General features: G+C 44.7%; 1 protein-coding gene across 3 annotated transcripts in view; it reads right to left on the bottom strand.

Moving 5' to 3' along the window:
* The window catches only part of Btbd9 (BTB domain containing 9), a 414,302-nt gene that overhangs the window by 86,245 nt on the left and 314,356 nt on the right, over positions 1-13,701 (bottom strand). For all 3 annotated transcript variants that reach the window (XM_008840045.3, XM_029566952.1, XM_008840044.3), the window contains one exon: positions 2,020-2,127. In XM_008840045.3, coding sequence (XP_008838267.1) covers positions 2,020-2,127 — 108 coding nt within the window. The remainder of the gene's footprint in view (positions 1-2,019; positions 2,128-13,701) is intronic.

Genomic DNA, 13,701 nt, shown 5'->3' with positions numbered 1-13,701 from the left:
TTAAACTAAAGGTGGGAGGTAGCTTAAATTCAGGTTACACCTATAAATGTGAAATCATAACCTTCAGTTGGTTCTTACAGGATTAATAGGCACATGTCTTGTTTTACTACTCTTGTTCTAATGTGCTGCCCATTTGTTCCTTAGTATGTAAAACACCACTGGAGAACCCAAGTGCTACAATCAAAGTTGAAACCTTGTAAATTATTTAAGTCCATCAATTAACAGAAACCAACCAACTAGATGTTGATGACCATGCAAAGTGACCAAGGATCTGATGCATGGGGCATTTATCAATTATGAAAACCCCACTGAATCCAATATACATCAGGACAGGCACCTGGTTAATAGTGAACATGTTCTGATTGAAGACATGCCCTATATAGCTCTTTGGTTGGAGGCACTTAGAGAAATGTACCAGCTGACAGAGGAGATGGGTGAGAATGTCAGAGATGGCCAGTTGAGAGGTAGCAGTCTGATCTGCTCAACAGCTGACTCTGTAGAGATGAATGGGGGTGGCTACCGGGGCTCACAGGCATGCCATTGCCCGCAAAGGGTTCCAGATGCTTAGGAACGAGTTAACGCATTTGCTCCCCATTTCTCCATTCGGGTGGTCTGTGTCCTTCACTAATACTTTGGGTGGTGTGCTATGCTGGGAAGAGCACTGGGTTTAAATCTGAGTTCTGCTCCTTTGGAAAGATGCTTGCTCTCTCCAAACTTCATTTTCCTTTTTATAAAATGAGGATAATGTCCCAACAAAGCACTTTGCATTCAGACATTAGGAGATAAAATACATGAGAATGCTGGAATATTAGCTAGGAACAGTGTTTTCCTGTGCTTTAACCAAGGTGCTCATAAGATGTACACTTCCCTGGGAAGTGGCTGTCTAGGCAGAAGCTACCCTGTTTCCCAACGACACTGGTGTGGCCAGGCTACTCTGGTCCCCAATGGTACAAGTGGAAGAACTGTACTACAGGTAGCCAGGGCCTCTCAGAACCAGCTATACCTTCACTCTCTGCTTCCCTGACCTGCCATAATGATGATCACATAGGAAGAAGCAGTATGGGTTCCTCATTCACCTGTGTAGAGGAGTCACTTGATAACCAGGAATACCCACATGGACTGTCTATCACAGACATACACTGCTGTATGTAGCCACTTAAGCACCGAAGCTTATCTGTTACAGCACCCACAAAACGCTCTATGTGGTAATTACCTAAGAGTAGTGCTGATGGTTGTTGAACACTGAGCCAAACAAGCTATTGTTAATGCTATTAAGAAATCATGACCTGTAGCATCTAGGATACTAGAAATGGACCAGTGGTGGGGAGGGGAAGAAGGGGGTTAAGGGAAGTAGATAGCAGAACACAGGTGCTATGAAGAGGACAGGGAATAATGAGGATGGGAGTCTAGGGATGGGGGTGGGAGGGATAAGTAACACTAAGGATGCTTAAAAAAGCCATAAAGAAGCCTACTACTTTATAATCCCTAAATGTGTATGCGTGTATGCATGTACCTACACACACATGTTCATAGGAGAGTCTAACAGTAGTTACTCTAACAGATTATGCTCCTCTGAGAAGTTATAGATTGCTAAATAAAAAGCCCAGTGCCAGGGAAGGGATGCTTCCCTTGAGTTGCTGGTCAGGAGTGTACTGGAGACCCCCCACCCCCACCGCAAACAACACAGGCTATTACCACAGTTCTTGGTTGCCCACCAGAACTTAGTAATAAGGAAGAAAAAAGTAATGCCAGGCAGTGAAGGGTTAGGGAGGTCGATGAGAGTACGGCATAAGGAAAGCATCAGTCATTTTTCAAAGTGTGAGTCAAGTTCAGTTCACAAGAAAAAGCTTGCTTGGTCATATCAAGTAAACTCGTAAATGCTTACTAGTCAAAACTGAAGTAAAGGATCATGGGAATAAGTTCCAACCACCAGAGAAGATGTGATCTGTGCTGCACAAATCCTCTCAGGAGTCTCTGAGCCATCAGAGGCTGCTCTTGTGGTGAGAGGATGCCACTTACTTGCAGGAGACTTTCGTTCTGTCAGCCACCATGGTCCACTGCTGCTGGTTGGTGGAAACCTCAACGTAGTAGCTGTAGCTGCGATCATCACAGTCCCAAAGTAACAACCTGAACAAAGGGAAAGCATAAGATTATTATAACATCCTCACTGCTACAGGGGCCCCTGTGCCATCCCTCCCCTCCTTCTGTACCCCACCATGCTTCTAGGGCTGAAGAAGACTGAATCCCAATGAAACTATGGAGAAGGGCTGGTTGGGCTTCAGGTGTCTCTTTGGGGGTCTGCCTACCAAACCACACAATCCCAGGGAGCCTGTTCTCCTAGAGGCAAAAGTCTTTGGACTGACCTAGGAGGGAGATGTCCTCACGTCTTCTTTCCAGGTCGTCCAGCTCTCACTTGCAGCATCAGAGCTGCCCAAGGGTAGCCATCTTAGAGATAACTCAGGAGAACAGGTGTTGTCTAACTGGTGATAATAAGCACCGTGTTCACGTTTCTTTTCATTCTCACCATATTTCTAAATGACTTTGATTAAATTACCTGATTTGAGATACAGTTATTCCTTAGCATTTAGGAAAGATCAGTCCTAAGCCAAAGTCTGTGGCTACTCAAGTCTTTATATTAAATGGCATTGTATTTCTATGTAACCTATGCATATTCACATGTGCAAATATATATTCACATACACACATAAACGAATATATTTATGTATGTACATGTACATATATACACACAAATATGAAGATGTATGTGTCTGCATTTCTCATAGACAGGGTGTTGTGTTGTAGCTTGGCCAATATGAGATCACAACCCTCCTGCCTCCTCAGCCTCTTGAGTTGCTGTATTATTACAGGCTTGTAACAAGACACCTGGCCTCCCATATAATTTAAATCATCCCTAAATTATGTATAATACCTAATACAAAGTAAATGCTTTGTAAATAGTTGTATTTTGTATTTTTTAGGGAATAATGACAGGAAAAATTCTGTACCTGCTTGTAAGGGCAAAAACGTTAAAAACATGTTCAGCTGATGTGTCCCCCCAGCTGTGGAAGGTCAAGTATGTAGGCACACACACACATAGCCACTATTTTGGAGCTTACTGCCTTGGTCCTGTTCACAGCCCCTCCCGGCTCAGCTGAGAACTTAAACGTTGACTGTTTGTCTCTCTGCACAAGGCTCAAAGCAGCGACACTCACTTATCTACCCATTTCAGAAGACTTATGAGGAATGCGCTGTTGGGATATGGTACAAGCACAACTTCTAGGATGCCAGAAATGAGCTAGTTTGATCTGAGTAGTAGTTATGAGGATACAGAAGATGTAAATATTCATCACACCATATATGAAGTCTGAGTACTCCATGTGTGTACCTCCGTAATCAAAAACAGAATATGAGCATTGCAATACAGGATTGTGTTTTGTTTCAGACTGTGCCTCAGAGGAGACAGACCACTCATTTTTACTATCTCAGACTGAAGCCTTTCCTGGACAAAATAAGTGCAATACTGTACTGTTTAGTAGTGAGTCACATGCATTGCTTCCTCGCCAGCTAGAACACTGAGCTCCTTGGGGGCAGTGCTGATAACTAAATGATTTTTCCATACTTAGAACTTGGTGCCTCACTCAGAGCCAGCACTCAGTGGATGTCTTCTGTGTAAATCCAACAGTAAAATGATGATCCTGATAGCTAGCATTGCTTTTACACTTATGTGGTTCAGACCCTGTGTTAAGTGCTCTGTACAGTTTGGTCTATTATACCCACCTGATATCCTTATAGTGAGTACGGCTGTCCTCATCACATTACAGATGGTAGAAGGGAGTCTTACAGCTCCTAAGTACCTTGTCTAAACTCATCGTCAGTGAGTGAGTGATGCATGATTGCAACCTGGTATCCTGACCAAAGCCCAGTTCTGTAACTGTGCCCCTCCCCCAAACAAGTGTCTCCCCAGTTATCTGTAGTATCTGAATCCTGTTTCAATTATGACCCATCACTCTGTAACAGTCTATACCGTCTTCTCTTAATCTTGCGATTACAGTCAATGAAAATCCTTTACACAAGTTTACTGTTGTAAATAAAGCTACTGTTGAGAATTAATATTGCTCCTGTGTTTGTTTCTGGGTACTGAACCTAGGGCTAAGCCCTCTACCACTGAGCTATATCCTCAGCCCTCTTTTCATTGTTTATTTTGAGACAGGGTCCCTCTAAGTTGCTGAGGATGGTCTTGAACTCTGACTCTGTAGCTCAGGGAGGGCTTGAACTTTTGAAACCCCTGCCTTTCATCCTGCCAAGCAGCTGAGATTATAGGCTGCCTGTGTCGCCAGGGGCAGCTCCCATGGCCATATAGAGCTTTGTTTTCAATCATAATTCTATTTGCTTTTGAGTAATGATATGCTTGCTATTAAGAGGAAGAAAATTCAAATTAACTAATTGTTCTCTTCACTTAACAGCTCTGGTGACAGGCTTCTTAGGAGACAATGAGTTTACTTTTCCCCACTGGGCTTCTGGATTATTTATGGAGAACCAGGTCTGTCATAACCCCCTATCCTTCCCGACAACCATGAGTAAGTGTCTCCACAAAGTATCCAAATGAAAACACTCAGTCCCTTTGGGATAGAATCTAACCAGATCTCAAATGTTTCAGGAAAAAGCCTGCCGTAAGGATACAAGAAAAGGAGAAGATGAAGGATGAGCAGTTATGAGGCTCGTAACCGCCCTCGTAGAGGTTCTTGGAGTGACAGTGGTATCACAAGAATTTTTAAGGCCATGCCTTGCATTCCCTGTAAAAAGCTGATTCTATAAAGACCTCCAAGTTGTTGTAGGGCAAATTTATTTAAAAGTTAAGATAGCTGGGCGTGGTGGCACATGCCTTTAATTCCAGCACTTGGGAGGCAGAGGCAGGCGTATCTCTGTGAGTTCAAGGCCAGCCTGGTCTACATAGTGAGTTCCAGGACAGCTGGGGTTACAGGGAGACCCTGTCTCAAAAAGACCAAAAAAAAAAAAAGTTAAGATAATCTATAATTTCAGTAATGTAAACATACATTGTGCATGCATGCTGTTTAGAACTTCTTTCTTTGTCTTAATAGTCTACTATGAATATCTTTTTACGTTATCAGTTGTAACTCTATATCACATGTACTGACTTCATAGTATTTCATTCTACACATGTCCCAGAATTAACCAGTCTCTTAGTACTCAACACCTAGGTAGCTGATAACACTTCATTATTAGGAAAATTATTTGATGAACAACTAAATCTACTACTGCCCTTGAAGGTTTCTGCATGTACCACTCTGGGAGCCACTGTAGGCATTCTGAGATTTTGGTACATATTACAAAGCAACTGTGTACCTCTCTTCTCCAAACAAAAATCTGTGACAAGTTATATTGCCAAGAGTGTACTGCAAATGCCCATTTCTGTGATATCATGCTTTAAAATACTGATTTGATATATGAAATACATTTAATTAATTTGCAGTTTTTTACTTATCACTGAACTTGAACATTTCGTGTATTTTCTATTATTAATCCTTTTGCTAATGACTTACAAACGACCTCTATATCTGAAGGATATTAATTCACTGCCTATCATAGTTGGCATGCCAAAGATATTAATTTTTATTAGCCTAGTCCATCGATCTTTACCTCAATCATTTCTCCTGGTCTGAATTTTTTTTTCCTGAACAGTAGCCAAGTGCACACATTGGTTGAGACGTTGCCTCTCTATTCTTCTATTATGAGTCCCGGGGGAAGGTAGGGACACGGTGACTCTTGAGTGGAAAGGGACTCTGATGGAGCGCAGGTTATCAAGCATAGGCCTGGGCCTTCTACACATGGAGTTTTTAAGAGGGTTCTAATTCACATGCCAGGATGCTATTTACTTGGAATTTAGGTTTCATCAAGAATGAAAATCCTTTTGTTGATTCAACTGAAAAAGCAAGTACAGTTTAGAAACCCTAAAGAAAACTCCCTTTCTTTCTACAGGGGGATTTGGTTCTCATTAGGTACAGTGCAAAGCCTACGAGCTCCCCTCACTTCTGTCTGAGAAGGTCTGTTCTCAGGTATTTGCACTGGCAGCATAAAGACATTTCTGGTTTGTAATCTGGCTGGGAATGTTTGCACAGTGAACTTGCCTAGCACAGACACTCACATGACCTTAACGGAGATGAGCTCCTTAAACATGACCCCCCCCGCCAACTCCTCTAGCCCATTATCAGAAGCCATTTTCAAAGAAGCTGACTTTATCCCACCAGTGAGATCTACCAATGCAGATCAGGTCTGTTAGCTGCTGCCACAGACCTTGCTGTCTAATGAGCACCGTGTGAAATGCCTGGTGACATTAAATGCTGTCCCCTCATTTCCACTCATTCTTACTGTGAAGTTTCCCTAAACAATGAAGTGCTGGTTTTAAAAAAAATTGATTGGGAGATGTAATTTTGCTTACATCTTCCATGAAATGCTTGGGCTAGTTGCATACCATTGATTACCAGAGGTTCAGTTTACAGCAACTAATTGCTCTCCCTGCTGGTGTTTTGATACAAAATTCAATAGTGAATATGATTTCAAAACTCTTGTCTTTGTGGGTTGAGTCAGAAGTGACTTGAGGCAAACCCAGTGGACTGAGTTTTCCCTTCTCAAAATAATTGCTCTCTCATCAGTCTGTGAAGAAAGTTTCCAAATTGTAGCATTCTAATTGGAAAGTCTGCATTATGCATGCGATGACAAACTATGTTGTGCTGAATGGCATTTTTTTTTCCATTCCTTTCTTCAGGGATTAATTCCATGCTGGACTGTGAACAATGGCCGAGGTCTAACAATACACAACAGCTTATCCACGGAATTGGTGCCTTTAGACCAGAAGCAGGGGCCGGCTTGCCTCTGTCTGACTGCCCATCGTTTGTGGAGGTCTCACAAGACCTGCAGTCACACTGCTACTGTTGCTAAGAGCTTTCTCATTTGGAGGAAAATAATCAACTGAAGAGGATCAACTACCAGGCTATTGGTGATGCAACAGCTTATCAAATTCATTTAGAACCTTTCAGTCAAAGTCAAAGACACTCCTAACCTCAAAAAAATGTATGTAGGCTTCTTAAAGAACCCTAAAGTTCCGTAGAAATAGCTGTCTGCCATTCAACAATTCAGAAAGTTACCGAGCACCGAGCAACAGTAGGCAAATCACTGAACCTATTTATGCTTCAGGCTCACCCTTGTCAATGTCAGTGACTGTCTTTGGTGGTCTCCTGGGGTGCTTCTGATTTTAACAGTTTATGATCCTCTACCACAGCAGTGCATTAGAGGGGCTCTGGTATGTCTGTACATTACATGGCACCTTCTCTCTTTGAGAACTGCAGCCCCACTTCAAAGTGAGTGTGCAAAGCAGGTGTGGAGGTTCCTGGGTTCGGTTTGTCCTGAAGATCTGGCTGCTTCCTAGGAAGCCCGACCTATGCTGTGCTCATCACATTTAATTTCTCAAAACCTGAAGATGATATGAGCTTTAGCTTAATTGGTCCTGCTCACTTAAATGAGATAACGAGGAGACAGGCATTCCAGGGTGGTCCACTTCCATCACAGGTACATACAAGGAAACAAGGTACTGTGGATGCAAGGAGCAGGGCAGAGGAGTGACTCCTAAGGGCTGCCTGGGCTCCTGACAGGTTCTTGTATTTAGTTTCAGTCCCTGGGATGGGCCACTAGAGGTCTGCCCTAGTATTTACTTATTCACTTAATAATGTCACCACTCACGGCTAAGCCACCTTTACCTGGCTTCTGCCACTTGGAACCAAAGGGGCCTAAGCCAAGTCCCTAGCAGATCACACTGGGGAGGGAAGGCGCTGGATGAAGAGCAGCTGCTACACATGAGGACAACAATGCCGCCTTGATGGCTGAGGGCCTGAGGGACAGCAGGGAAAGTGCAGGAGTGGAAGGGAGGAAGCTCCCTTTGGATGATGGTCTTCTTGCTGCAGAAAGAGAGGCGGTTCCTGCACAAGTTGAGAGTGGCAGGAATGAGGCAAAGGGGGTAGGGGAGGCTCAGGGAGGGAGGGCAATGCAGGGACAGCTGTGCTCCAGGGAACACCCGGCACAGTTCATGACCCAACAGCAGGGCTGGGGAGCTGGGGCCACAGTGACAAGGAAAGACACAGCAAAGGGGCAAGGATCGAACTTCTTGGCTAAGTGTAGACTGTTGAAACCAAGGAGCTGGAGAAAGGGCAGATGCTGCAGTCACCCAGGGAATTGTGGGGCTTTCACCTCATTAGAAGAATCCAGTCCCCACAGTTTGGAATGCAACCATGTGAAGTGCGCCTTTCTAATCCCTGCTGTGGACAAGCCAATGGCCTGTAACAGTTGCGAGGCATTAACAGAGCTTTAGAGCAACAACTGCTGGCGAGAAACTGGGGTTTTCCTAAAAATGAGGGGTCCTTTCCGGCTCCCAAGTGCTCCATGGTGCACTTCTTCCTCAGGTCGGGAGTGAGGTCCAGCTAAGCAGAGCTGCAGGAGGACTGCAAGTCCAAAACAAGATTCTCGGCAGGATACCAGAGCCAAGAAACAAGGTTTCATCCAGTGTGTGAAGAGATCAGGTAGCTTCCCTGTGGACCCCAGATATGAAGACACCCAAGGAGCTAGGACCTCAGGCAGGGTTCCTGCCTCTAAGTGGGTAATGACCTTCCAGGGCAGAGGGGATACCAGTCTTCTTCCAGCTAGGAGGAGGGAGATGCAAACTGCTCACCAGAAGGAACGAGTTCTTGAGAAGTATGTCAGAGCATATCAGGGCCTCCATGTACCATGTGATTTTGCTTAATCTCTCAAAGCTACAATGTGTGTCAGTCAGCTTTCCATCACTGTGACAAAATGTCTGAGCTAGTCAAATTTAAAAAAGGAAAGGTTTATTTTGCCACACAGTTTTGGTCTCAATCCCCTCTGTGGTGAGATGGTGTGTAATGACGGAAGCTGCTCACCTCATGGAGAACAACAGGAAACTGGAAAGGGTCCAGTGTCCAAGAATCACCACCTCTAAAGGCATTGTGCAGGAGACCTGACTTCTTAGAAGTTCCATCATCTCTGGACAGAATCATGGTGGGGGACCAAACATTTAAAACATGGCTTTTGGGGGACAGTCCATGGAGACCACAGCAGACTTGGAAGTGAGTTCTCTAAGACTGTTAGAAACAGTGCCCTGGGCAAGAAGACGTCCAGCTCAGGCTCTTGCTGTAGCTTCTGTGTTTAGACACTGAAGCCCCAGTATGAAATAAAGGAAATGGTAAACTAGATGCCTGGGCTGTTTGTGGAGGCCGTCTCACTGGGAGAGGTGCAATAAGAGGTCTGCCTCTCTGATCCCATCTGACTTTCAACACAGCACATGGAAGGTGCTTAAAAGCACAGATGTTGGTGGAGAACAGGTCTGCAAAATGCAGCTCTAGACAGATGGGTGAAGCAAAGCTTTCCAAAGCTTTGAGATAGTATGGAAATAGCAACTTTTAACAGTGAATTGGGACCATCTTTCTACTCTTTGGGGGAATTATGCTTTACTTTCAATGTTGGAGTGATACCATAAAAGCTGACTGCACACTATCCAGTCACCACTGCAGCAGCAATGTTCATTCACTGCACGGTGCGGGACAGGTGGTGAAGGACTAAGCATAGCTCCACCCCACATTTGCACAGACCATAGCCATTTCCAATTGTTTTTGCATACATTATCACACTTAGGGAAAAGAAACAGTTTTTAACCAGCACACTTCCTGCTTTCAATGCGAAGCTGTTTTTCTAAGCTCCCTGGGTAATTTTCTGGCATGGGCTGAACACTGCCCAAGCCACCTTTAGATGATTCAGTCACTTGGCAAACCTTTCTTCTTATTAAACAAGTAAGTTTTGGCCCAGTCTTATGATCTAGACTTCATACCACCAAGCCTGATTTGAAAAACATTCTTTCATTTTTATGCTTCCCATGTGGATAGATCAGAAAATTGTGTTCAGGCCAATGGCCCTTGAGAAGAAAAGCTCCTTTCTTATATTTTTGAAGGTGACTCTTTGTAAGATGTTGGCTTCAAATGTATCAGGGACTGATCAGCTGTTCTTGTGATATTTGAAAAGGTGAAGTCTCATTATGTTGCAGACCTTTGGGGCGCTGACACATTAAGTAGGTAGGCAGCTTACAGATCCTTCCTTGTGTTTAAATTTGGCATCATCAAGTCCCCTCTGCAGCAAGGCCACATCTGCCTTGATCCCGCAGCTTCCTCATCATGGAGCAGACACACAATCAAGGAGATGGCTCAGCAGGCTTAGAAAAGGGTCTGCAAGAGGCAGACCACAGGGCGTGGGTTCCCAGGCTCAGCCCAGCTCTCTTACAGCTTCATTTGCTAGGAAGGGTATCAGGTACCACACTGACTTAAAAAGGACAGAATCAGTGCCTTCTAAGAGCTAAAGGCAATGTGTGTGTGTGTGTGTGTGTGTGTGTGTGTGTGTGTGTGTGTGTGTGAGAGAGAGAGAGAGAGAGAGAGAGAGAGAGAGAGAGAGAGAGCGCTCTGTTCCCTTCCCTCAGTTCTCTGAAATTACTGGGCGAGGGAGAAGAGAAAGGCATGGCCAAGAGCTCAGGATGCAACAATTTATAGCTAAGTGTTAGGGATTTGCCTCTGCAGTCTTTATTTAACATATTACTCCTAGGGGTAAATGGTTCCACCATGGCTTCCTCCAACAGGTAAGGGAGGGCAGATTTAGCAGGTTGCACCTTCCCTGCAGAACAACACCCAAAGGTTCCACTCTTCTGGAGGAACCACCTGCCTGTGGTTATAGCCTACAGGGGCCACTCATAGTATCTGCTCTTGGTACTCCCTGAGGTCCTTAGCACATTGCCTTACAGACCAGACCGCCAGCACCACTGGGTTAAACCAAAGGAGATGCGGGGGGGTGGGAGGGGGTAGGACAGGAAAAGATGACAGACAAATCACACTTCTCACGAACCCCCAGGACCTGTTCACCCTGGTATAGCATCTTTAACACCACAGACTACATGACATTTCAAAAGAAAAAAGTCCCCTGCCAGCTCCAATCCCCAGTCCCTCACACCATTTTGGAGAGTATTACACAACTTAAGAAAATATCAACTGATCCCTCTCTCTCTCTCTCTCTCTCTCTCTCTGGCAGTGCTGGGGATTGAACCTAGGGCCTCAATGCACACCTAGGCAAGAGCTCTACCACTGAGCTGCACCCCTAGGCCCACCCAGCTTAGCTTACTCTACTGTTCTTCCTGTGACCACATGCTAATGTGTGCCACATGCACACAGTCTACAAAGTGCCAAGAAATGGCTCCAAAGAGAAAATTTTAATATACTCTGCAGCTCCTTTCTCTTTCCTTGGGCAAAGTTTCCAAAGGCATGTGTGTCTGTGGGAGAACTCACAATTTAGCTATAGGAAGATCTTTGATCTTTGTATTATTTGTATTTTCTCGTTCTCGTGTGTGTGTGTGTGTGTGTGTGTGTGTGTGTGTGTGTGAGAGAGAGAGAGAGAGAGAGAGAGAGAGAGAGAGAGAGAACAGAGGCAGAGAATATGGAAGGGCAAAACAAAGTGGGAAGGCTTGACTCTGAGTATTACAGGCAAGAGAAAATTTCAGCAGGGACAAACTATAAGGCAAAACTCTTCTATTCAATCAAGTCCTCTCTCTATTTTTGCCCTTAGCAAATCTCTTTGCTGTCTCTCTCAACACAGCCAGTACTATTTTCCTGTACCTCTTTCTCTTTCTTACCAGCCTGACCTTTTCACCTGAGTCAGATTTGGGTTCCGACCTTTGCTCCAGCTGTGATTCATCCTCTTTTCCCCCACAGGGCACAATCTACAAAGTGCCAAGCTCTTCCTGCTGACTGGCTTTAAAACAGTTCAGGCCCTGGACCCCTCACTACCACCTGTACTGGCTGTCCCCTCCAGGAGTCAGTACTGATTCATTCAGGTCCTGCACAGAGAGGCTACAGTCTCTCCTATCTACTAGCCTTACAATTTCCTCCCCACACCTCCCTTTTCTGGTGAACTTCCTTTGTGAAACCCACATGAAAACCACCCTCTAAAACACAAAAATAAAATAGCAAGTTACAAGTGCTACTCAGTGTAGTCTTAGAGGAGGGAGATGGCTGTTTGAAGGCTACCGTGTGATAAATCCTAACTCCCTATGCCTTACCATTAAAATAAATACATTAAAGAGAGAACAGTAATAGTAACTAACATCTCCACAGCACATAAAGGTGAAAGTCCAAACTGAGTTCTTATAAACAAAAGGTAATTAATCAATGTAAAATAAGCAACATTTTATGTGTTCCCCCCCCCCCCCATAATGGCCAGAGGAAAAAAATGGCTAATTAAATTTTTCAATGGCATTCTTTTGATCACTGGCCACTCAGCAAAGTTTTCTTGATCGGGTCTTCAAAGCTGGGATCACAAGTTTTAATTCAAACATTTTCAGATGAACATTAATAACTCTAACTTTCCTAACTGCTAAAGAGCCATAATTAAACTGGTGTGGGTTACAGGACCAAAGGCTAAGTGAACGGTTGTTTTTCCTACTAGAATCTACCAGACTCTCCCCAAAGCCCAGGGAAAAGCTGGTCGGGAGGAGGAGGGTCTCCTCCCCAACGCTGCACAAGATGAGGGGAAGGCAGTCTCCAAGTCCTGCATTGCCTTCCTGCCAACATTTGTTGGATGAGGGATCACAGGACAAGAGAAAAGCATTCCCTCTTTGGAATGTATTCTGCAAGAGGTGCCTTTTTAGAAATAACCCTTCCCGGTGCTACATGAAAATTCACTGGCGAGTATCAGGCATGGGGAGGGGGGCAGTCTCTATGGCATATACACTAATCCTTCAAAAAAATGTATTCCAGTCAAGCCACTAGGGTAAACTCCCATATAGAAGCCAGGCTTTTTGGTGACTAATGTTGGAAGGCTGAAGGAAGGAAACTGGAGTGAGGGAGGCAGATGAAGAAATCACTTGTCAGAGGCTCTGCAGCACCTAGACCTGGCCACACGGACTGGGGCACAGCAGGACCTTCACTAGAATACCACACTCTGGGGCTTAAACGCTGTCTCTTTGTTCAGCTGCCTCACACTCGCTGGTCAAGAACACACACTATCTCCCCTCTGCCCCACAACTCCCTTGCTAGACCCCTTTGACCTCTTGTTTTGGCTGACAGACCCACATGCACTTCCTGGGAACTCTCCTGCTACCACACCGGAGCCTGATGTGCGTGTGCCCTGCCCAGAAAAGTCTCTGGTTAAAACATTCTGTGTGAGTTGCACACAAGACTATTCCAAGGAGCCGTGCTTGGAACATCTTGAGTCAGTCTCCAAAGAGCTAGTGCCAGGTGCTGACACCCTGGAGGCATTCAGGAGATAGGTCCAAGTCCTGGCCACCAAGGAAAGGCACACAAGCAAGGAAGAAGCTGTGGGACTTCAGTTCTCTCCTCAGCTCAGGGGACCACAAAGGACGCCACTGTCTGAGCTTAAGCTGTAAGAAACATAACAGCCCAGAGTGACAACATGGTGGCTAGCTGCAACTCTGCCTCTCTTTCTCCACAACTATGGCCTCATTTAATCTGTTAAATGGGGGTGGGGGGGTGGAGAGGAAGAGAGGTAGATGGATTTTAATTTAGAATTTGTGGCTACATTTTTTAAAAATCTGTCCTTTTTTAATTAAAACATGATACATAATAA

The sequence above is a fragment of the Nannospalax galili genome, unplaced genomic scaffold, assembly GCF_000622305.1.
Source record: "Nannospalax galili isolate Female #2095 unplaced genomic scaffold, S.galili_v1.0 scaffold538, whole genome shotgun sequence".
Classification (NCBI taxonomy): domain Eukaryota; kingdom Metazoa; phylum Chordata; class Mammalia; order Rodentia; family Spalacidae; genus Nannospalax; species Nannospalax galili.
Note: the sequence above shows the minus strand (reverse complement) of the source record. Positions and strands in the feature narration are given on the sequence as shown.